The 17,703-nt window shown below is 43.9% G+C and overlaps 1 protein-coding gene across 1 annotated transcript; it reads left to right on the top strand.

The window, feature by feature from the left end:
• The first annotated feature begins 367 nt into the window (after positions 1-367).
• On the top strand, positions 368-9,980 carry LOC8033145 (cholinesterase). Its single transcript, XM_042291946.1, has 2 exons — positions 368-1,324; positions 9,549-9,980. Exons 1-2 carry the CDS (start codon positions 368-370, stop codon positions 9,978-9,980), a joined length of 1,389 nt encoding a protein of 462 aa, XP_042147880.1.
• Positions 9,981-17,703: the final 7,723 nt, after the last annotated feature.

The following is a 17,703-nucleotide window of genomic DNA, read 5'->3' on the forward strand; positions in this document are numbered from 1 at the left end:
ATAAAACGTCAAAACTGAATGTGTTTGTGCAAACGAGAAGAAGAAATGATGGTGAGAAAGTCTGAGTGCATAACTGTTATAGCCTGGTATAAACGCGCGTGCACATAGACCTTGAACATACCCAGAAAAAACAAGGGGTGTGTTTGTTGGCTACACCCACGCGGTCACATCGATGAGGATAATATGCCAAGGTCAAGCCAAATTATGCATAGATGAGCTTACACAAGGATGTTGCAAGACGAAACCGAATGCTGGGGTTTCAGAATTGGATTGTTATTCGTGAGTACAGGATAGAGACTCGGCTGTGGCATCTTGGGACACGACAGCTCGAACACCTTCGCAATTCTGCCCTTCTGTCGCCATCCAAATGGCTACAGAGATTACCCTCAGTTCAGTTCTTCTTCACATTTGTGCGTACTTGACGTTTCCCAGTGGGAGTACCTTGACCGACGTCCCTGTTGTTCACACCGACCTCGGGGCCGTCGCTGGCCGGAAGTTAACCGTCTCTGGAGAACAAGTTGACGCCTTCTATGGCATTCCTTATGCAGAACCGCCGGTGGGAAATTTGCGGTTTCAAAAATCGTTGCCTGCAAAGCCCTGGAAAGAGGTCCTCAGCGCAACCAAGAAACCCAAACCCTGCTGGCAATTTGACTTTCCCTTCGGCGTAAATATTACTTTGCATTATGAGAACACCTCTATAGCCTCCGAAGACTGCCTTTATCTGAACATCTGGAGGCCGTCATCCGCGTGCCCGTCAACTGGTACATGCATTGCGAACCTCCCAGTGGTTGTGTTTTTTTACGGTGGCGCGTTCCAGTGGGGAGACTCAGCGTTGTTCCTTTACGACCCAGCCAACTTTGTGGCTCTTTCGAACGTCGTCTATGTGACCTTAAATTATCGTCTTGGCATCCTTGGATTCTTGTCGTCTGGAACAGAAACGCTTCCCGGAAATTACGGTTTATGGGATCAGAACCTTGCCTTGAAGTGGGTGAAGAGGAACGTCGGCCGCTTTGGTGGAAACCCCAACGACGTCACTCTCAATGGGTTCAGCGCTGGAGCGATCTCCGCGGGACTTCAAGCTATATCGCCCCATAGTCGCGGCCTTTTTCACAAGCTTATTCTTCAAAGCTCTACACCCCTCTCAATGATATTAGGAATCAGTCTCGCCGGCGTTGGAAAGTTTTTGGGCGTCGCAGGAAACTTGGGATGTTTCGATGGTGATCCAGACTGGTCTGAAAACATTCAGAAAATTATGAAGTGTTTAGAAAAGTCAAACGTGGATTATATTTACAATACTCTCAGAAAAGCAGGCGGAGTGAATAAGGTATTTTCTCCAGTCTACGGCGACGAGTTTCTTCCTCACAGTTTGTTTTTAGCTGACGCATGGCACTCATTGACGAGCAAGCGCATCCTTTTAGGTACAACTTCAAATGAAGGATCGTATTTTATATATTTTATTAAATATTTCGCACCGCAACTGACGCAACTTACAAAGATAGATATCAGGCTTGCAGTATCTTTCTTCCTGTCAACACTCTTGGAGATTCCGCTCACGACTGCCAAGACTATTGCTACAACTTATTTTGGTGACAGCTCAGTTGAACATAACAAGACATCTCTTTTCAATAGAGCTATGCACATGTTTGGTGATATGACTATTGACTGTCCTACGAACGTTTTCACTGAAGTCGCGTCCAATCAGGGTATTAAACTGTATAGATACGTTTTCGCGCACCGCCCATCGTTCAGTGGTTGGCCTGAGAATTATGGAGTCACTCACATGGATGATTTAGCATTCACACTTGGTTCCCTGCCATTTATAAATGATAGCACTCGATTTACATCACCTTTTGATAGTAATGCCCAGAAGAGATTAAAGGCTGCTATGTACACTTCAGCCGAGCTGTCGTTTATGAAGGAGGTCGTGGCAACTTGGACTTCGTTCATCAGGAATGGGTAAGTTTGATGAGAATGAGTAAAAGTCATGTCTTGATTTTTGGGGTGAACATAATCTGTCGCTGAATTTCCTTATAGCAGTGGGCTCTGGAAACGCACGAAATTTTGGATGAACTCTTGCCAGGTTCTTAATCTTTTTGTTCGATGTTAAGGATAAAAATAGGTCGAATATCTTACGCACTTAAACATTGACCCACCCGCTATTATTAGAACGTATCTGTTTTAATTGACAGAAAGCCATCAATCCCATTATCGAACGAAGAATGGCCAGAGTACAGCACAAGCAAACGTGAGGGCATCTACCTTCAGCCACAGAATTACACAAGAGGGCGACTACCAAGGCTTCAGGAGTGCGAACTTTGGAGGCCCATCTTGCTAAAAGGGTAAGTTGTACTTTTGTTATTATAATTTTCTGTAATAAAACACATCTGTCAATTCTAAACTGCACCGCAAAATGTGTCGCGCAGCTATATTGCGCAAGGCATTGAGTCAGTTATTAATGCCTTAAAAGTTTATTCAGGACAGAACGAGCATTCACGTGCTGAACTCTTTGTTTCGAAAGGAATCCATAGACAGCGTAACAACCTTGAAAGGCTAAAAGTTTCTTGGTCCTTGCTGCTCACTCTGTTTAAATTATTGGGTTGAGAACCAGCCGTGCTCAATAAAACTTCCAGCTCATAGCACCAATTCACGCGTCCATAAAAGCAAAAATAGTATTGGAGCAATCTTCTAAACAATAAACTACACAATAAACAGAAAATGTGTTAGCCCCAAGATGTCAATTTAAGGGTCTTTAAGGACTATGAATCAGTAATATTTAAAGAGAAATTTAAGAACGCCGGATAATTGTGTATTTTCTAATTATCGGGTTACGGAGACCGATAGTATTGAATTCTGACAATATTTTGCGAAGAAACAAAGACAATTATTACTATAAAGAAGTCGAAAACAATACATAAAAATCGCATTCTCGTGGCAAGCTCACCGAACCCAATTTGATTCGATATAAGTTCACCGGACCAAATCTTGAGTTTTCAAATGTTATCGAATTGTCATAGGACGCGGTGCGGCAGGCCTTTCGCATTTAACATCGCATAAAAAACAGCTTCGCCATATGGATGTTATTTTGCCACATTCAAAACAATTTAGTTGACCTCACTATAAATATTATTAATAAGATCTCATTTGTAGTGATATTATATCAAAATACCTTCAAGGCATTTACCTTGGACATATAGACGCTTTGCACACGCGCCAGATTACGGCAGCCATTGCTGACCTTCTCTTGTCTTATCCAGATGCCGAGTCATTGAAGCGAATTTTGACGAGCCTTCACAAAGGCCGATGCTGGGGAGAAGGTTACGATAGAATCTAAAATGGCAGTGACCTGCCCTGCTAGGGTAATGATGACGTGAATTGAACGCAATAAGAGGAAACAAAAACTGAAGGTCAGCTATGGCGGTGCCCATGCACAGCTGCTGCAAAGCGTCTATATTTTAGACTCACTCAATGTGAGACTATAATAAAAATATTATTCTTATCTCCGTTAAACCGCTCATTCGATCTCTTCAAGAACAATTTCAAGTTCCAGCGCACTTAAAAACACATGCATACAATATTCTAATGCACGTAATACTTTAATAGGCTTGTACCATTTGGTATCCTGGCCACACTTATATCAATCGTAACAGCAACAGACATTTTAATAGAAGAAAAAGAGAAAGAAGAATATTTATGGTGACCAAAATGTTCTTCTTTCTCTTTTTCTTCTATTAAAATGTCTAGTTGCGAGTCAGCGCTCTGTTCTATCCGGTGTGTCTCTTCCCTTTTTGCCCTCTTGCGCTGTGTATTTGTCATTATGTGTAAGGTGCTGCAGCCACTATCATCCATCCATGGCAGACAGCGTTGTGGTAGTTGTGGTGGCAGGCTGCCATCGAAATAGCGTGGGTGATATTTCGTGCTTGATTGAAATTGTTTGACGAAACGTATTTTTGAAACCCGGCGCGAACGGTAGCCCGATCTATTAGGACCCGGTGAAAGGTTCACGAAATCGCAGCACCGGGGAAAAGCAGCACAGCACGCATCGAAAGTCGCATCAAAGAAGCATCGAAAGCGGACGACGGTACGGAGTGTGTTTTCGATGCGAGCTGCGCTGCTTTCCCCCGGTGCTGCGCTTTCGCAGAACTTTCGCCGGGTCTTCAAAGATGAGTCTATCGTTCACGCCGGGTTTCAAGAATCTGCTTCGCCGAACAACTTCAATGAAGCACGAAATATCACCCACGGTACAGTCTACTAGATCTACGGCTATTTCATGGCAGTCTGCCGCAATAGCACTGTCCGCCATATTACCTATGATGGCTAGATATGATATAACTCTACCAAAAAGATGGCCGACTGTGGCCGCATTCCCGTCCATAGGCGGAGCTAGTCAAACGCGATCCAGCAAATAGACATAGAGATCAGTGAGAGCTGCGCTCTAATTCGGCATTACAGAGAATTGTAAACGACTTTCATTTTCTCTTGCTGCTTTTTCTTTCAGCGCGCATGCTTGAGTTGTTAATGGTTTTTTAAAGATCATCTAGGGCACCAAGCCAGGAAACCACGTGGAATCTCGAGAAAACAAGTCGTGACACCGCGTTCCACGCGATTGCATTTTCCTCCAGATTGAATTTTATCGAATTTTCTCTCCTTGCGTTGCATTCATACGCAATGAGGAAATTGCATAGAAACGTACCAGGATAAAGGTATACAGCCTACCGGCATTCATGGCACACGGAGTCGGGTCGCGGCTTATACGTTTGTACGTATTATGTGTATGTAGGTTTTTCGTGTGTACGTGTGTTTGAATTTTATTGAAACTTCGATAAACTAGGGGCGTAATACTGTTTCGCCTTTATTTCTATTTACATTTCAGGAATTTGATGGAGCAAGTAACCACTGGAACTGCGAAAGAATCCCAGCCAACAAAAATGCCAGACTGCGTTGGAGATCCCTGCAGAAGCAAACACTTCACACAAATTAACGTGTCGGCAATGCCAAAGGTGTCCTGCATATATCCAGTGCTTTTGGCAATCATTACGACCTGTTGTATTTGACATTTTCTTTGCATTTCCATGTTCCGAGTGATTTTTTTTTAATGTTTTGTATTGTGCTGAGAGAACACGAAATTGGTAGTATTAAAAACAGTCTGCCATTAAAAGAGTGTTTTTTTGTGTGTGTTTTGTTACAAGAATATGAGGCACTGAGAGTTCAGGCGAGTAAACTAGGCAGCAAATAAATGCCAATTGGTATTTGAGGGATCGTCGTGTTGCTTTAAATTCTGGTGTTGTGTTTTGAAAGTTTATAGATATTTGCCTTATGCTCTAAAGAATGATGGCAACTAAAACATATATTTGAGTGTCGATCTGTACAACCTTTTAAAAAAGTAAACGCATCAATCAATCAATTTTAGTGTTTAGTGGCCGGTTTTGGTCACGGTCTGGTTTAGGATACACAAGCAACAAAAAGAGTACACCGATCGCTTATTATAACCAATAATTATTCCTATAGATGATTATGAGGGATTATAAACGAAGTATAGCGCCGGCGATACTTTGGTTATAATCACATGCGTACTCGCAGTATCTTTACGTGCATATATGACTAAAAAGGGTGGCGAGCTTTTATAAGCTCTTTAGCCTAAGTTTTTCTTTCACGGCCAAAAACCTTTTTTTTTTCACGCCGGCAGCAGCAAAGTAAGTGCGAAGTAAACGAAAGCCATCACTATCACTGCTATGAATATGTCTGCAAGAAAAACGGTACGCTAGCCTTCCCACACAACCTGGAACTGCGAGCAGGAGAAGGCGCGGACGCAGCGTCCAGCAGTAGAGAATTCAGTCTTTGAACGCCAGGGAGTATGCGGAGTGCTTTCTTGTAGAAGACTATGGTATTTATGTCTGACGAACTGCGATACAAAGAAGGTGCTGTCCGTGGTGGTGACGCAGGCTTTCGTCTTATCTTTGAGGCGCTATGGAAGAAAAAATGGGCAGAAGATTTAGTGGGAGGTGACCTTGTGAACGGGAGCCGTTCTCCACCTAGAGCCCGCAGCTTTGTAGCACGGGGGCAGGGATTCTAAAAGATGATGACGTCTCTCTAGTGACGGTGGCCGTTCAAAGCTGTGATAACCTTGCCACTTGTTTTGGTTCAAAGCGCGGGAATATCGACGCTTCTAAACTTAGCGTTTATCCTTCCTGTTGTTGACAGAACGAGAATTTATTTGTTTTGAGGAGATGGGTGTGACCAGCTGAAGCTATGCACGCTGAGGCGAAATGTTTCGAGAGGCGGCAGACTGTTGCGTTCTAAACGGATGTCTCTTTCCAGCGAGACGTTTGCTCAGGGTGCGGCGAAGGTGATCTTAGCAGTTTCTATACAAAGACTGCACCAAGGAGGCTTAAAGGTTCCGCGCAGCGATAATTTCGCGCCTTTTGGGCCCGGTCGTGGGAACGTTAAAAGTGTCTTCCGAAGGAGTTTGAAATGACGCCGCTTATACATAGCTTTGTTGGGGTTTCTTTGCCACTTTTACGTAGTGTAGAGAATAAAAAATAAATATTTTTTTCAACAATTGTGCGGCCATTTTTAACTAAAAGTAACGAGTAACGGCATCGTAATTTAATAGGGGATACCGTAAAATAATAACGTTACTTTACTCGCTAGTTTTTTTGAGACTCTAACGAGTACGTTAGTGCGTTAGTAAAAAACTAACGCATTACCAGTAATGTCGTTACTTATAACGCGTTAGTTCCAACACTGGTAGATACGCACACCAACGTCTTCTCGACTCCACCACCAACCTAACTGTGAGTGTCATCATCTGCCAACAACCTCCCACCGAAACCGCTATTCATAGCTTTCCACCCTCCAGATATGAAGCGCTACTCAATGGATACACGCAACTGACATCACTCATCAACTTCGACACGCCTGTTAAATACAATGTAGAACATCATATCGCAACCGTAGGACCACCAGTGTATGCTTGTTCTAGACGCCTGCCTACAGCACGGCTTATGATTGCTAAAAACGAAGTCGCCCATATATTAGAATTCGGAATTATTCAACCCTCTAGCAGTCCACGGGCATCTCCACTACATATGGTGCGTAATAAAGACCCCGGTGACCGGCGACTATGTGGAGATTACAGCGCGCTTAACAACGGAACTGTGCCTGACAGGTACCCACTGTTACGCATTGAGGATTTTACGGCCTCATTGCAAGCATCAACGATCTTTTTGAAGGTGGATTTAATGAAGGTATATCATCATACTAAAGTGGCACAAGAAGACATCTCAAAAACAGCTGTAGTGTCACCATTGGCCTTCTCGAATAGCAACGTATGCCGTTTGGCCTGAGAAAGGCTGCACAAACGTTCCAGCGTTTCATTGACACCATCGTCTGCAGCCTTCCTTTCTGCTTCGCGTACCTTGACGACATTTATTTTTTAGCGCAAAAGAACAAGACCATGAACAGCACGCGTTTTGATTGCATGGTCAACAACGGCATTACATCATCAGCAAAAGCAGGTGTGCCTTCGGCGTCCGCGATCCAGACTTTCGCGACATCATGTCAAAGAATTTCACCCTAGTCCCGCTAAGGTAGAAGCTATCGCCAACTTTCAACTGCCGGCATGCATTCGGAAACTTCGAGAATTCTTAGGACTAGTTGACTTTCAACGGCGGTTTATTCCAAAATGCGCCCACACCCTTCGTTCACTGACTGATTTATTGCTGGCCACACGAAAAACTCTACACCTTTGGCTTGTACAGACCACACGTCTAAGGCTTTCAGACAAATCGAAGAATACCTTTCTTCGGCCGTAATCCTTTTTGCATCCACGCCATGGTTGATGCATCGTAAACATCATGGTTGATGCATCAAACAAGGCCACACGAGCTGCGTTGCAACAATATGTAAATAAAAGCTGGCAACACTCGTCATTTTTCTCAAAAAATCTCCTACCATGCTAGAAGAAATAAAATTAATTTGGGAGAGAATTGCTAGCGATCTCCCTCGCCATAAAACATTTTCGTCATTTTCATCGAAGGTCGCGAGTTCCACGTACTGATTACAAACAACATATAATTTCTTCAACATCTTCGTACGACAATCATACACCTCGCGAGATTCGTCATATGGCTTTAATAAAGTTTTGATCTCCCTGAGGGTGGTTGTTTTCCCGGTTGTGTTGTCTCCCTCGGGTTTCGATCGGGGCTGGGTGACCGTTGAACGTTGTGTTGCGAGTGCTTGCCGTTCTCTGCAATCAGAAACCGGAGCAGATGTGATGGACGTTTCGATAAATATTTACACTGGAGAGCGAATATAATACTGGGCCTGGCACGCTGCTGCTGCCGCTTCCGGCAGCCCAACGCCCACAATTGCGCCTAGGCGCCAAGTCCCTTGCCGTATACGGCAAGTTCTGTCCCGCAAGACAAAGTTACGCGGGGTCCTCGGGACCGCGGGAGAATGACGGCTCTCTTCGCGCAAACGCTTGTTCAAACTACCTCAAAACCAGTGCGCGGACACTTTTTTTGTCCAATCAGAGACATTAAACAGTCCTTTTGGCCTTCCAGTGCCAGCACCCTCTCCACGTATATGAGGGAAGGTGCAAAGGCCTTCCTATCACCCTTTTTGCCGTCGCTCCGCAAAGAAGCCTCCGACCCTGCTCTGGGAAGCAGGGTGTCGAACCGAACCCGAACCGAAAACCAGATCAAAACCGTTATTTTTGACCGAACCGGTACAAGACCCAAACCGAAGTCGAACGCTTCATATTGAACCCGAACCGGAACGAAACCATAATCTGATTTGGTGGTTACCGGTCCGACGAAAGCGGTTCAGGGCCACTTTTGTCAATAAATCATCTTATTGGGAAACGTTGCGGGCGTATTTCTTTCTTAAATTGCCGAGCCTAATCCTACATACTGTCAGATATTTGTACCTTTCGTTTTTTTGTTTTGTTTTTTTTTGCATACAAAATAAAAAATGCATTATCATCAAAAGCAGAGACGCAGAGGAAACGCGTGGTCAGCGAGCTTGCTCAGTTCCCGCCTCTACTTTGGCATCTGGACAGCTTCAACTTTACCTTGTTTCTTGGATTGACCCTGGCAGCGCGGTAGTGGCGGCGGCGATTTCAAAGCACCGCTTGGCCGCTTGGCCGCAGCCCTGAAGCCCGCGAGAGATACAACGAAGTTTCTTCAGTTAGAGCGGTTGACTCTCGGGGACTTTTTTGGAGCGTGGCTTAGGTGCCATAAATAGACAACGAAATCAACCTCTGCTTTCGGCGCCGCAGCCTAGTATAAGCCCTAAAGAGAAGAAAAACAATGCTTCTTGGCAACGACGTTTTCTGCGCTGGAATTTGCTCAGATCCGAAATACAATATACTGCTGCCCGCCAAAAAAACAACAAAAACACGCAAGGTCATTTAAAGAAAAAAAAAAAAAAACACGGCCATAATATACATCGGTATAAAAAACAGCACAAAGAGAACACAGAAACAATTAATTCCGAAGTATGTCGTACCAACTCGCCCAAGCCTCAAGTTCAGCAAATACGGCCCTCAGGAAGCGTGCAAAAGCAACGTTAACGTCACTGAATGCGGTGCTCAAGAAAAAGACGAACTCGACATGTTCTTAGGAGCCCAAGAAAGGTTGACTAAGGCCGAACCGCGTCATTGCACTGCAGCGAGCAAGATCATCGGTCCCCTGCTGGAATATTTTCTCGAAGAGCCGCGCCTCAACAATCACGAAGACATTCTTCGTTACTGGGAGATCCACAAGGTTGAACGACGAGAACTCCATCAGCTAGCCAAATGTTGCTCTGGCATCGCCAGCTACGCAAGTAAGCGAAGAGCGAACCTTCTCAGGTGTCAAGTTTATGCTTTCACCGCTTCGAGCCAACTTGAAAGTGTCGATGATAGACAACATCATGTTACTCCGCGCGAACAGAAAGGTGCCATAAGTATGTATAACGCTATGAAACGTCATAACATGTAAATGCTCTAGTGGGGTTTGATTAAATATATTCTACTTTCGCTGTGGGATAAAAATAATTGCAAATAAATATAATGATCTTAATACGCCCCGCTTTTTGTGTCTTTTTTAATTTATTTTATTTGTGTAAACACTTTAAGCACCCCGGGCCGTATTTCATAAGAGATTGGTTACAATGAAAACAGATAAAAAACTGGTAGCAGCGCGCAAACAAACATGGACGCAGGAAAGAAATGGACAGGACTAGCGCTGGGGACTTCAACTGAACGTTTAACATAAAGAAAACACCAAGAAAGACAACCAAATTACCAGACCGTCACTGCATCAACACGTGCTCAAGAAAGGTATTCATTTTTTTATGTAAATATATCGAGGTTTGGCTGACGCATTGCTCTCGTTCCTTTCCTATCTCGTAGGCTTCCAGCAGATCGCGTGCAGTTTTGTCTGCCCGCCTCCCCAAAATCGTGATGCTCCCAAATTTCAGCATACACAAGCAAGTGTTGCAGTGTAAAGGAAGGTGGCCTCTCGTGGTTAACCGCAGTGACAGTGCGTGCTCACGTGCCCGGTCATTGACACATCGGTCAGACTGGCCGATGTATACACGACCGGATTCGATAAGCTACTCCAACTGCGCACACGACGTCTCTCGTTCCCCTGTCAGCCACTCTGGGGCATAGCTGCGACATCTTACTGGGCGTCGAAAACCGGTACCATGTCTAAAGAGGCAAGTGTGTGAAGAGCAAGACAAACTAGAACATATAGAGGGCAAACAACCGAGCTAGAGACCTTTCTACTGTTTACAAAATCACATCCCATCGTGTGATCTTCACAGCCCAGCACGTGCGCGTTCGTCGCTTCGGAAAGCGAACAAAGCAGTCGCTATACGCACAAATACTAAAGATGGCACCGGCCACAAGCTCTCTTTCCCAAAATGACGCCCTCTTCTGGCATATTTTGAAATATTGCCCAGCTGCGTGTGCAAAAGACACAATGAAAATGGAAAGCCGATCGCTTATATATAGTTCACTTAAGAAGAGTATTATACAAGTAATAGCCTTGCCACGTAAATGGTGTCTTTTGCGCAGGTCACTGTGCAGGGTTTTCAGATCTGCCTGAAGAGGGTGTAGTTTTGGGATAGTTCTAGTGCAAGCATCTCGTGCTCGGAAAAGGCTGCAGGAATTGCTCGGTCAATATTCGAAGTTCGAGTTAGGAACCGGTTCGAACCGGTTCTCGCTTATTAAAACAAGTAACCGTAGTGATATTATGTGCGCTACCCTAAACCGGAACCGAACCGGAACAAAATAGAATGCTACTGAACCCGAACCCTAACCGAACCGAAATAATGACCGGTTCGACACCCTGCTGGGTACGACTACTCGGCTCACTTCCCACGCGGCCATGGTCTGCCTCCAAGAGAAAGGGGTGAGCCGTCGGGGCGCCCTTTCCTGAAATCTCTAGTCAGGTAGTCTTGACACTAGACGAGCTTTCACGGTTAGAGGAGAAGGAAATTTTCGGCATCCTTACAGATTTCATGGCAAAATTTACCGCCGACATTCGTCACGTAAAACAACAGCGTGGCAGACGCCCTTTCCAGCGTTGTCATGGCTTCGCGATTTTTACTGCCGCCAGCTGTTGACTATCAAGCGCTAGCACTAGAACAGGCAGGGGATGAAGAGCTCAGAAACCTTCGTGAACATTCGTCTCATCTTATTTTTGCAGATATACAGGGTGTCAGAAAAGAAAATTTACACGGTCTTTGTACCGGAAAAATAAACTAGGCATCGCCGAACGCTCATTCTCCGCCCGAAGATAACGCTAGAGGTCAAAACCAGATGCCAAGTTTCAGCCCGATTTGACAACTTAATCAAAATTTATAAGTTATTTTCTGAAAATTTCAATTGGAAAATAGCGGCCGACAGCGTTTTCGAATACATGGCGCTCTATGGCACCAGAAACCGAAAACGGGCAAAAATGGGCTCCATTTTCCCATTGAAATTTTCAGAAAATCTCTTATTTGGGCTGAAACTTTGGTTGTGACCTCTAGCGCTACCTTTAGGCGGAAAATGAGCGTTCGGCGATGCCTAGTTTATTTTTGCGGTAAAACGAACGTGTAAATTTTCTTTTGTGACACCCTGTACATCCAACAACTGGCGACGAGGCAGAAGATGTCGAGCGGCTCTTCTGTCCTTTCCTTCCATCCAGTTTGTGAAAGCAAACGTTTGGTCCTTCCCCGGCTTGTCACATCCAGAAATTCGCGCAACACAACGACTTTTAATTCGCATACTTATCTGGCCGAGCATAAATCGTGACGAAAGAGCAGGGACACGTGCTTGCCTCCAGTGCCAACGCTCCAAAGTCCCCCACTCGGCACACTTCTTCGCCCTTTTCCTTCTTTGCCACCCCTGACCTCCGACTGGATCACATGCACATAGATATAGTTAGACCATGGCCATCATAAAATAGCTATACCTATTTGCTCACCTGCGTTGACCGATTTAAACGTTGGGTTGAAGCCATCCCGATCCACGACATTCGTGCTGAGACAGTCGCCCAAGCTTTCATCGAAGGTAACCAGATTTACCGTGCCTTCATACCTGACCACATCGTGGTCGACAGTTTGAATCTTTTCTTTTCTGCAAACGTATGCCCGTTTAGGGACTTCAAGAATCCACACAGCAGCACATCAACCCATATCCGACGGACTTGTGGCAAGATTCCTCCATTCTCTCAAAACTTTTCTGCAAACACAAGAGACAAAAGCTGGCTGGACTTCCGCACTTCCAATTGTTCTTCTCGGTATCCGCACAGCTTTGAAGACTGACATTGGTTGCAGCCCAACTGACCTGCTCTACAGAACGACCCTAGGCCTATCGAGTGAATTTTTCGCAGATAGATCAGAACAGCCAGCACCGGATCAAACAATCTACGTACAGAAATTGAAACAGGTTATGCGCGACATTCGTCCCTTCCATCCGCGCCGACAGCAAAGCTCACCCATCTATGTCACAAGTCACCCCCTCACATGCACACACGTGTTTCCTCGTCGTTACGTTGTACGAAATCAACTTCAACAGCCCTACGACGGTCAATAGTGAATCATAGCTCGAGATTGTGAAAGCAAGGATTTCACTCTAGGCGTCGAAGGCCAGCATCAAACCGTGTTTATTGACCGCTTGAAAGCAGACTATCAACAATACAATAATCAAGAAACACATCAGCCCTGAGCATATTTATGATTTCGAAAATGCATCTGTCTTCGCCCGGCAAGAAGTGCCGCGACATTCAAAGGGAACACCAACACAACAACCAAGTTGCAAAGTCCGTTTTCTGCTTCCACACACCTGACCATCATGAACACGACCCCTTGTGGAACTTTTGTTGAGGGAGGGAAGCTAATGCAGCGAGCCTCCAAGTATAATAGAGAGCAAGATAAAAGAAGCAGGAAGCAAAAACACGGCACCTCTGAGCTCGGGCTAAGTGCTTCTCCCGCGAGACCCTATAACCCCGATAAATGAATTTTTATCTTGCCGTTCGGTCACTCAGTTATTCTGAAAAATGGCGCATAGCCTCGCTCAAGACACCTGATACCGTTTATTGTATTTGGCATTCTCCACACTGATCGAGATAACATCAGCTTACCAAGCAAAGCTGCCTTTTAATATTTGCTTGTTCGAAACCCTTGCCCCCGAAAATGTGCAATCACATCAATTACATGACATAAGCTGCTTACAAATTTTAAACACGCGACCTTATAGCCCTTAGTATTCGTATCAAATAAGTCTCAACACTTCTCCCCGTTACAGTATGCTCTACTAAAAATATATAACTCCCTCAGAGCTCTCCTTTTTCCGATGTGGGGGAAATAGGAAGTGGTACAATTTTAGGTATGCTCCGTGGCAAACGTGTCATTGACTCAACTCAGAGCTTATACCCGAGACGGTAGTTTAAACTTTAAAAGAACGCGGCGCGTATTTTAATCAATTTCATTTTGCTCAGAGTAGAAGAAATGCGCACGGTCAGATCGCGCGTATACTCTTTTTGTGACATCGCTCTTTCCTCTGCACAAAGGAGATCACAAAATTCACGGACACCTGAATTGAGCCGCCTCGCAATCTCGGCCTCGCTCTGCGGTGAACCTATCAAAGTGATAGTGAAGAAAAAAAAAAAAAAACAGACGGTCTTTTATGTCATTTCTAAGACGACTTGAAGGCGAAAGCCCAAACGCCGATACAATAAATACAGACACATAATTTACGGATGTGGCGGTACCCCACCGACCGTGGCAAAGGGGTACCGCCACATCCGTAAACAAGAATTGTAGAACACATCCACTTCACGTGAAGATGGAGGACCAGCGTAGCTGTTATCTTTAGAACTTTACGACAACTATACTACATCTATACGATTTACATATGATGCAATCAAGACACGTGCATGACTTTGTTGTTTAATTGTCTTTATTTAATTCTTAGTGACTAAAGTGATCATTGCCTTATGTTCATTATGGGCAAGTTTTAAACCCGACTTTTCAAAGCACACCTCCGAGGACATTTTTTTTTTTTTTTTTTTCCGATTGAGCCCAAGACTTTTTATCAGCATCGTGGAAGCGAAAGTAATGAAGGTTAGATCAGCGCGTTCTTCCCTCAGCCTCGTCACTGCGAACTCTTAGCTAAGTCGGTGACCGTACATGATAACAAGGGAGCAAGACCTCACTATATAATAATGTCAAAGAAGGCTGACTCACACGGGTCGCCCCCTCTTTTTATTTATACTTGCCACGACCAATCGGAACGAAGGAGCGCCGTTTAAACGGGAGTTTTATTGTTAACATCCATGGACGCATTTTTTAGAGTGCAGCTCTTAGGCGCCCGTTTCCGGCATGAGCGGCGTCGCCGTCACCGACGGCGTCGGCGTAACCGCGCGGTGCTTTATGGGTAAATTTCCCCGCTAAATATAGCGGAACATTTTCCCCACTATATTTAGTGGAAAATTTTTCATGCTAAATTAGGCGGAAAAAATTCTCCGCTAAACGTAGGAGAAAAATTTTCCCGCTAAGTTTAGCGGAAAAAATTAACCGCTAAATTGAACGGAAAATTTTCCCCGCTAAATTTAACAAAAAATTTTTACCGCTAAATTTAGCGGAAAAAATTCTCCGCTAAATATAGCGGGAAAATTTCCACGCTACAGCGGAAAAAATTCTCCGCTAAATTTAGCGGAAAAAATCTTCCGCTATATTTGGTGGAACATTTTCCCGCTACGTTTAGCGAAAAAATTTACCCGCTAAATTTAGCGGAAACATTTTTCCGCTAAATTTAGCGGGAAAAATCACCCGCTGAATTGAACGGAAAAAAATTGCCCGCTAAGTTTAGCGGAAAACGTTTCCGGCTAAATTTAGCGGAAAATTTCCCCTAATTGGGAAGCGAACAGGAGAGGATGAGGGGCATCGCCTCCTTTCCGTACTTTGCCCTCCTCCTCCTCAAGAGCTGCGCTCTAATTCGGCGTTGCAGGGGATTGTAAACGTCTTTCATTTTTCTAGATCCAAGCACATAACTGTGTCGATCTGGGACTACGATAAATATTTTTCCCGTGTTTACTTTATTTGCCATGCCCAACAAGGAAAGCAAAGTACTTTGACGTTGGTACTTAGTTCAACTGATTTTCTACTTACTATTTTCACGCTAAACAACAAGATTAGAAGTGGTCTATCTGCGTTGAAAAAAAAACAAACAAAAAAAAGAACTTTCGTTCAGCTGTTCGACGCTGTACCCCTCCGCCTGTGGCGGAAGGGTACCGCGTCGGTTTACTGAACGAAAAGTCCCTGGTTCTACGCCACCCAAGAGACAAGAGCAAAAAGTATTTTCGGAGGAATATAGCACCTCCGTCGATTCTGGCACAAGGAACGCTATCACTTGGTCCAGTGTCAAACCATGGGTTTTGGTACCTTCGTGTCGCCGGTTTTCTGTCGGTTTCCTGTCGTCGATGTGTTTTCGCTCAAGGACTTTAAAGGTCGACTGCTCGATGAGACATATAAGGCTTTCGGCTTACTAATCTTCCTCTTATGGCAAGTTTCTTCATGGAATCCTTGAAAAGCAGTAATTGCCGTGGAGGTCGTATAACTTATTTATGTCGTAAATAAAGGCGCGTCGTCCGCAAAAGCAACCAAACACGATTTACATTGCCAAAATGTAATAACAAAAACCTGAATGGCATTATCATTTGCCTTATGGCTCTGGCAGCAAACGGGTGTATTTTTCTTCGAGTGGTCTTGCGTAAAAATAATAATATTTCGAAAGTCAATTTCACTTCTCTCGGTGTTTTGCAGTGAACCGATTGTTTTTTTGTGGTGCGTGCATTAAACAAATGATACCGTACTCACCCCACAGTAAATAAAAGTAAGGAATGGCGTTGTCAAGCAAAGAATGGCGGCGGTATCTAGCTAATGCTGGAGGAAATCCTTACGTCCAGCTTTATTCAGGACGGCGCCTGTCAGCTTTCGCCTTTCTAGATAACTTTCCATCCAAACATGTTTTACGATGAACGTGTTAGGAATTGTAGTTAGTGCTTTTGTTTACTTTTTTGCCGTATTTTCTTTGCCTTCTTTTGAACTTTAACTTGCTTGGTGTTAAGTAGGTGTCGATCTGGGACTACGATAAATATTTTTCCCGTGTTTACTTTATTTGCCATGCCCAACAAGGAAAGCAAAGTACTTTGACGTTGGTACTTAGTTCAACTGATTTTCTACTTACTATTTTCACGCTAAACAACAAGATTAGAAGTGTTCTATCTGCGTTGAAGGTATGTCATTTAAAAGCACGTTACCAATTGAACTCGACACCACTACGTACGCCTGTAAATCAGCATAAATTATATTTGTGCCAATGTTTGCTCAGATGCGTTGGAGCTTCCGGACATTAATGATTAAATACCCTGTATAATTAATATAGATAATAAGCTATGAAATGTGGTTAGGTACCTTGTACCAAGTGTGAGAATTCAATACACCACATATATCCTCGGAAGAAGCAGGATCCACGGAAACTTCTCATTAATGAATACTCGTCGCACATTCTAATCCTGAATAAAATTAAGCTTGTTTTGATCACTCTGATAAAACCTTAGAGCATATGAGTTTATACCACGTAAAAACGCTTTCGAAACCACCAAAGCTTACTGTAACCAAGCATAGCGAATCATTACACACTAATACTACCTACACGACACATTCTGCGCTTTCAGGACTTACCAGAGTGATCAAGACAAGCTTCTTTTTTTTAGACACTATTTTGATGTGAAACAGGTGGCAACTTTTGCGAAAACAGGAATGTATTTTTATCCACCGACATCTTAAAAGACCATTTTTATTTTCATGCTTTTCTTTTATCAACGATAACTAAAAGTATTCAGGTATTCGCTTGCTATATTTACGAAGGCCGACACTTCTATCTTACCAATCTGTTTTTGTTTTTAATTTTTCGCGCCGTTTACGTCATAGAAACACTACGAATTTTGTTTATGTTTGGAATTAATATTCTATCGGTTCGAGGAAGGGAAAGGAGGTAGAAAGAAGAAATTAACTTGCAAGGTCACCGAGGGTATATATAGTAGTGCCCTTTAACGATGCTTTCTATACTAATCCAGCAACCCTAGCAGAATGACTGAAATGTGATCGACTAGTTTAAAAGAAAAAGATCTGGATAACAGCTACGTATCTTTTACTACAACCTAG

The sequence above is a fragment of the Ixodes scapularis genome, unplaced genomic scaffold (genome assembly GCF_016920785.2).
Source record: "Ixodes scapularis isolate PalLabHiFi unplaced genomic scaffold, ASM1692078v2 PGA_scaffold0__279_contigs__length_252992795, whole genome shotgun sequence".
In the NCBI taxonomy this organism is placed as follows: Eukaryota; Metazoa; Arthropoda; class Arachnida; order Ixodida; family Ixodidae; genus Ixodes; species Ixodes scapularis.

Excerpts from the sequence above, each read along its gene's own strand:
- LOC8033145 (XM_042291946.1), top strand. The coding sequence starts at position 368 with ATGGCTACAGAGATTACCCTCAGTTCAGTTCTTCTTCACATTTGTGCG. Across the intron at positions 1,325-9,548 it reads AAGCAGGCGGAGTGAATAAG|GAAGCGTGCAAAAGCAACGT; the intron begins GTATTTTCTCCA and ends TACGGCCCTCAG.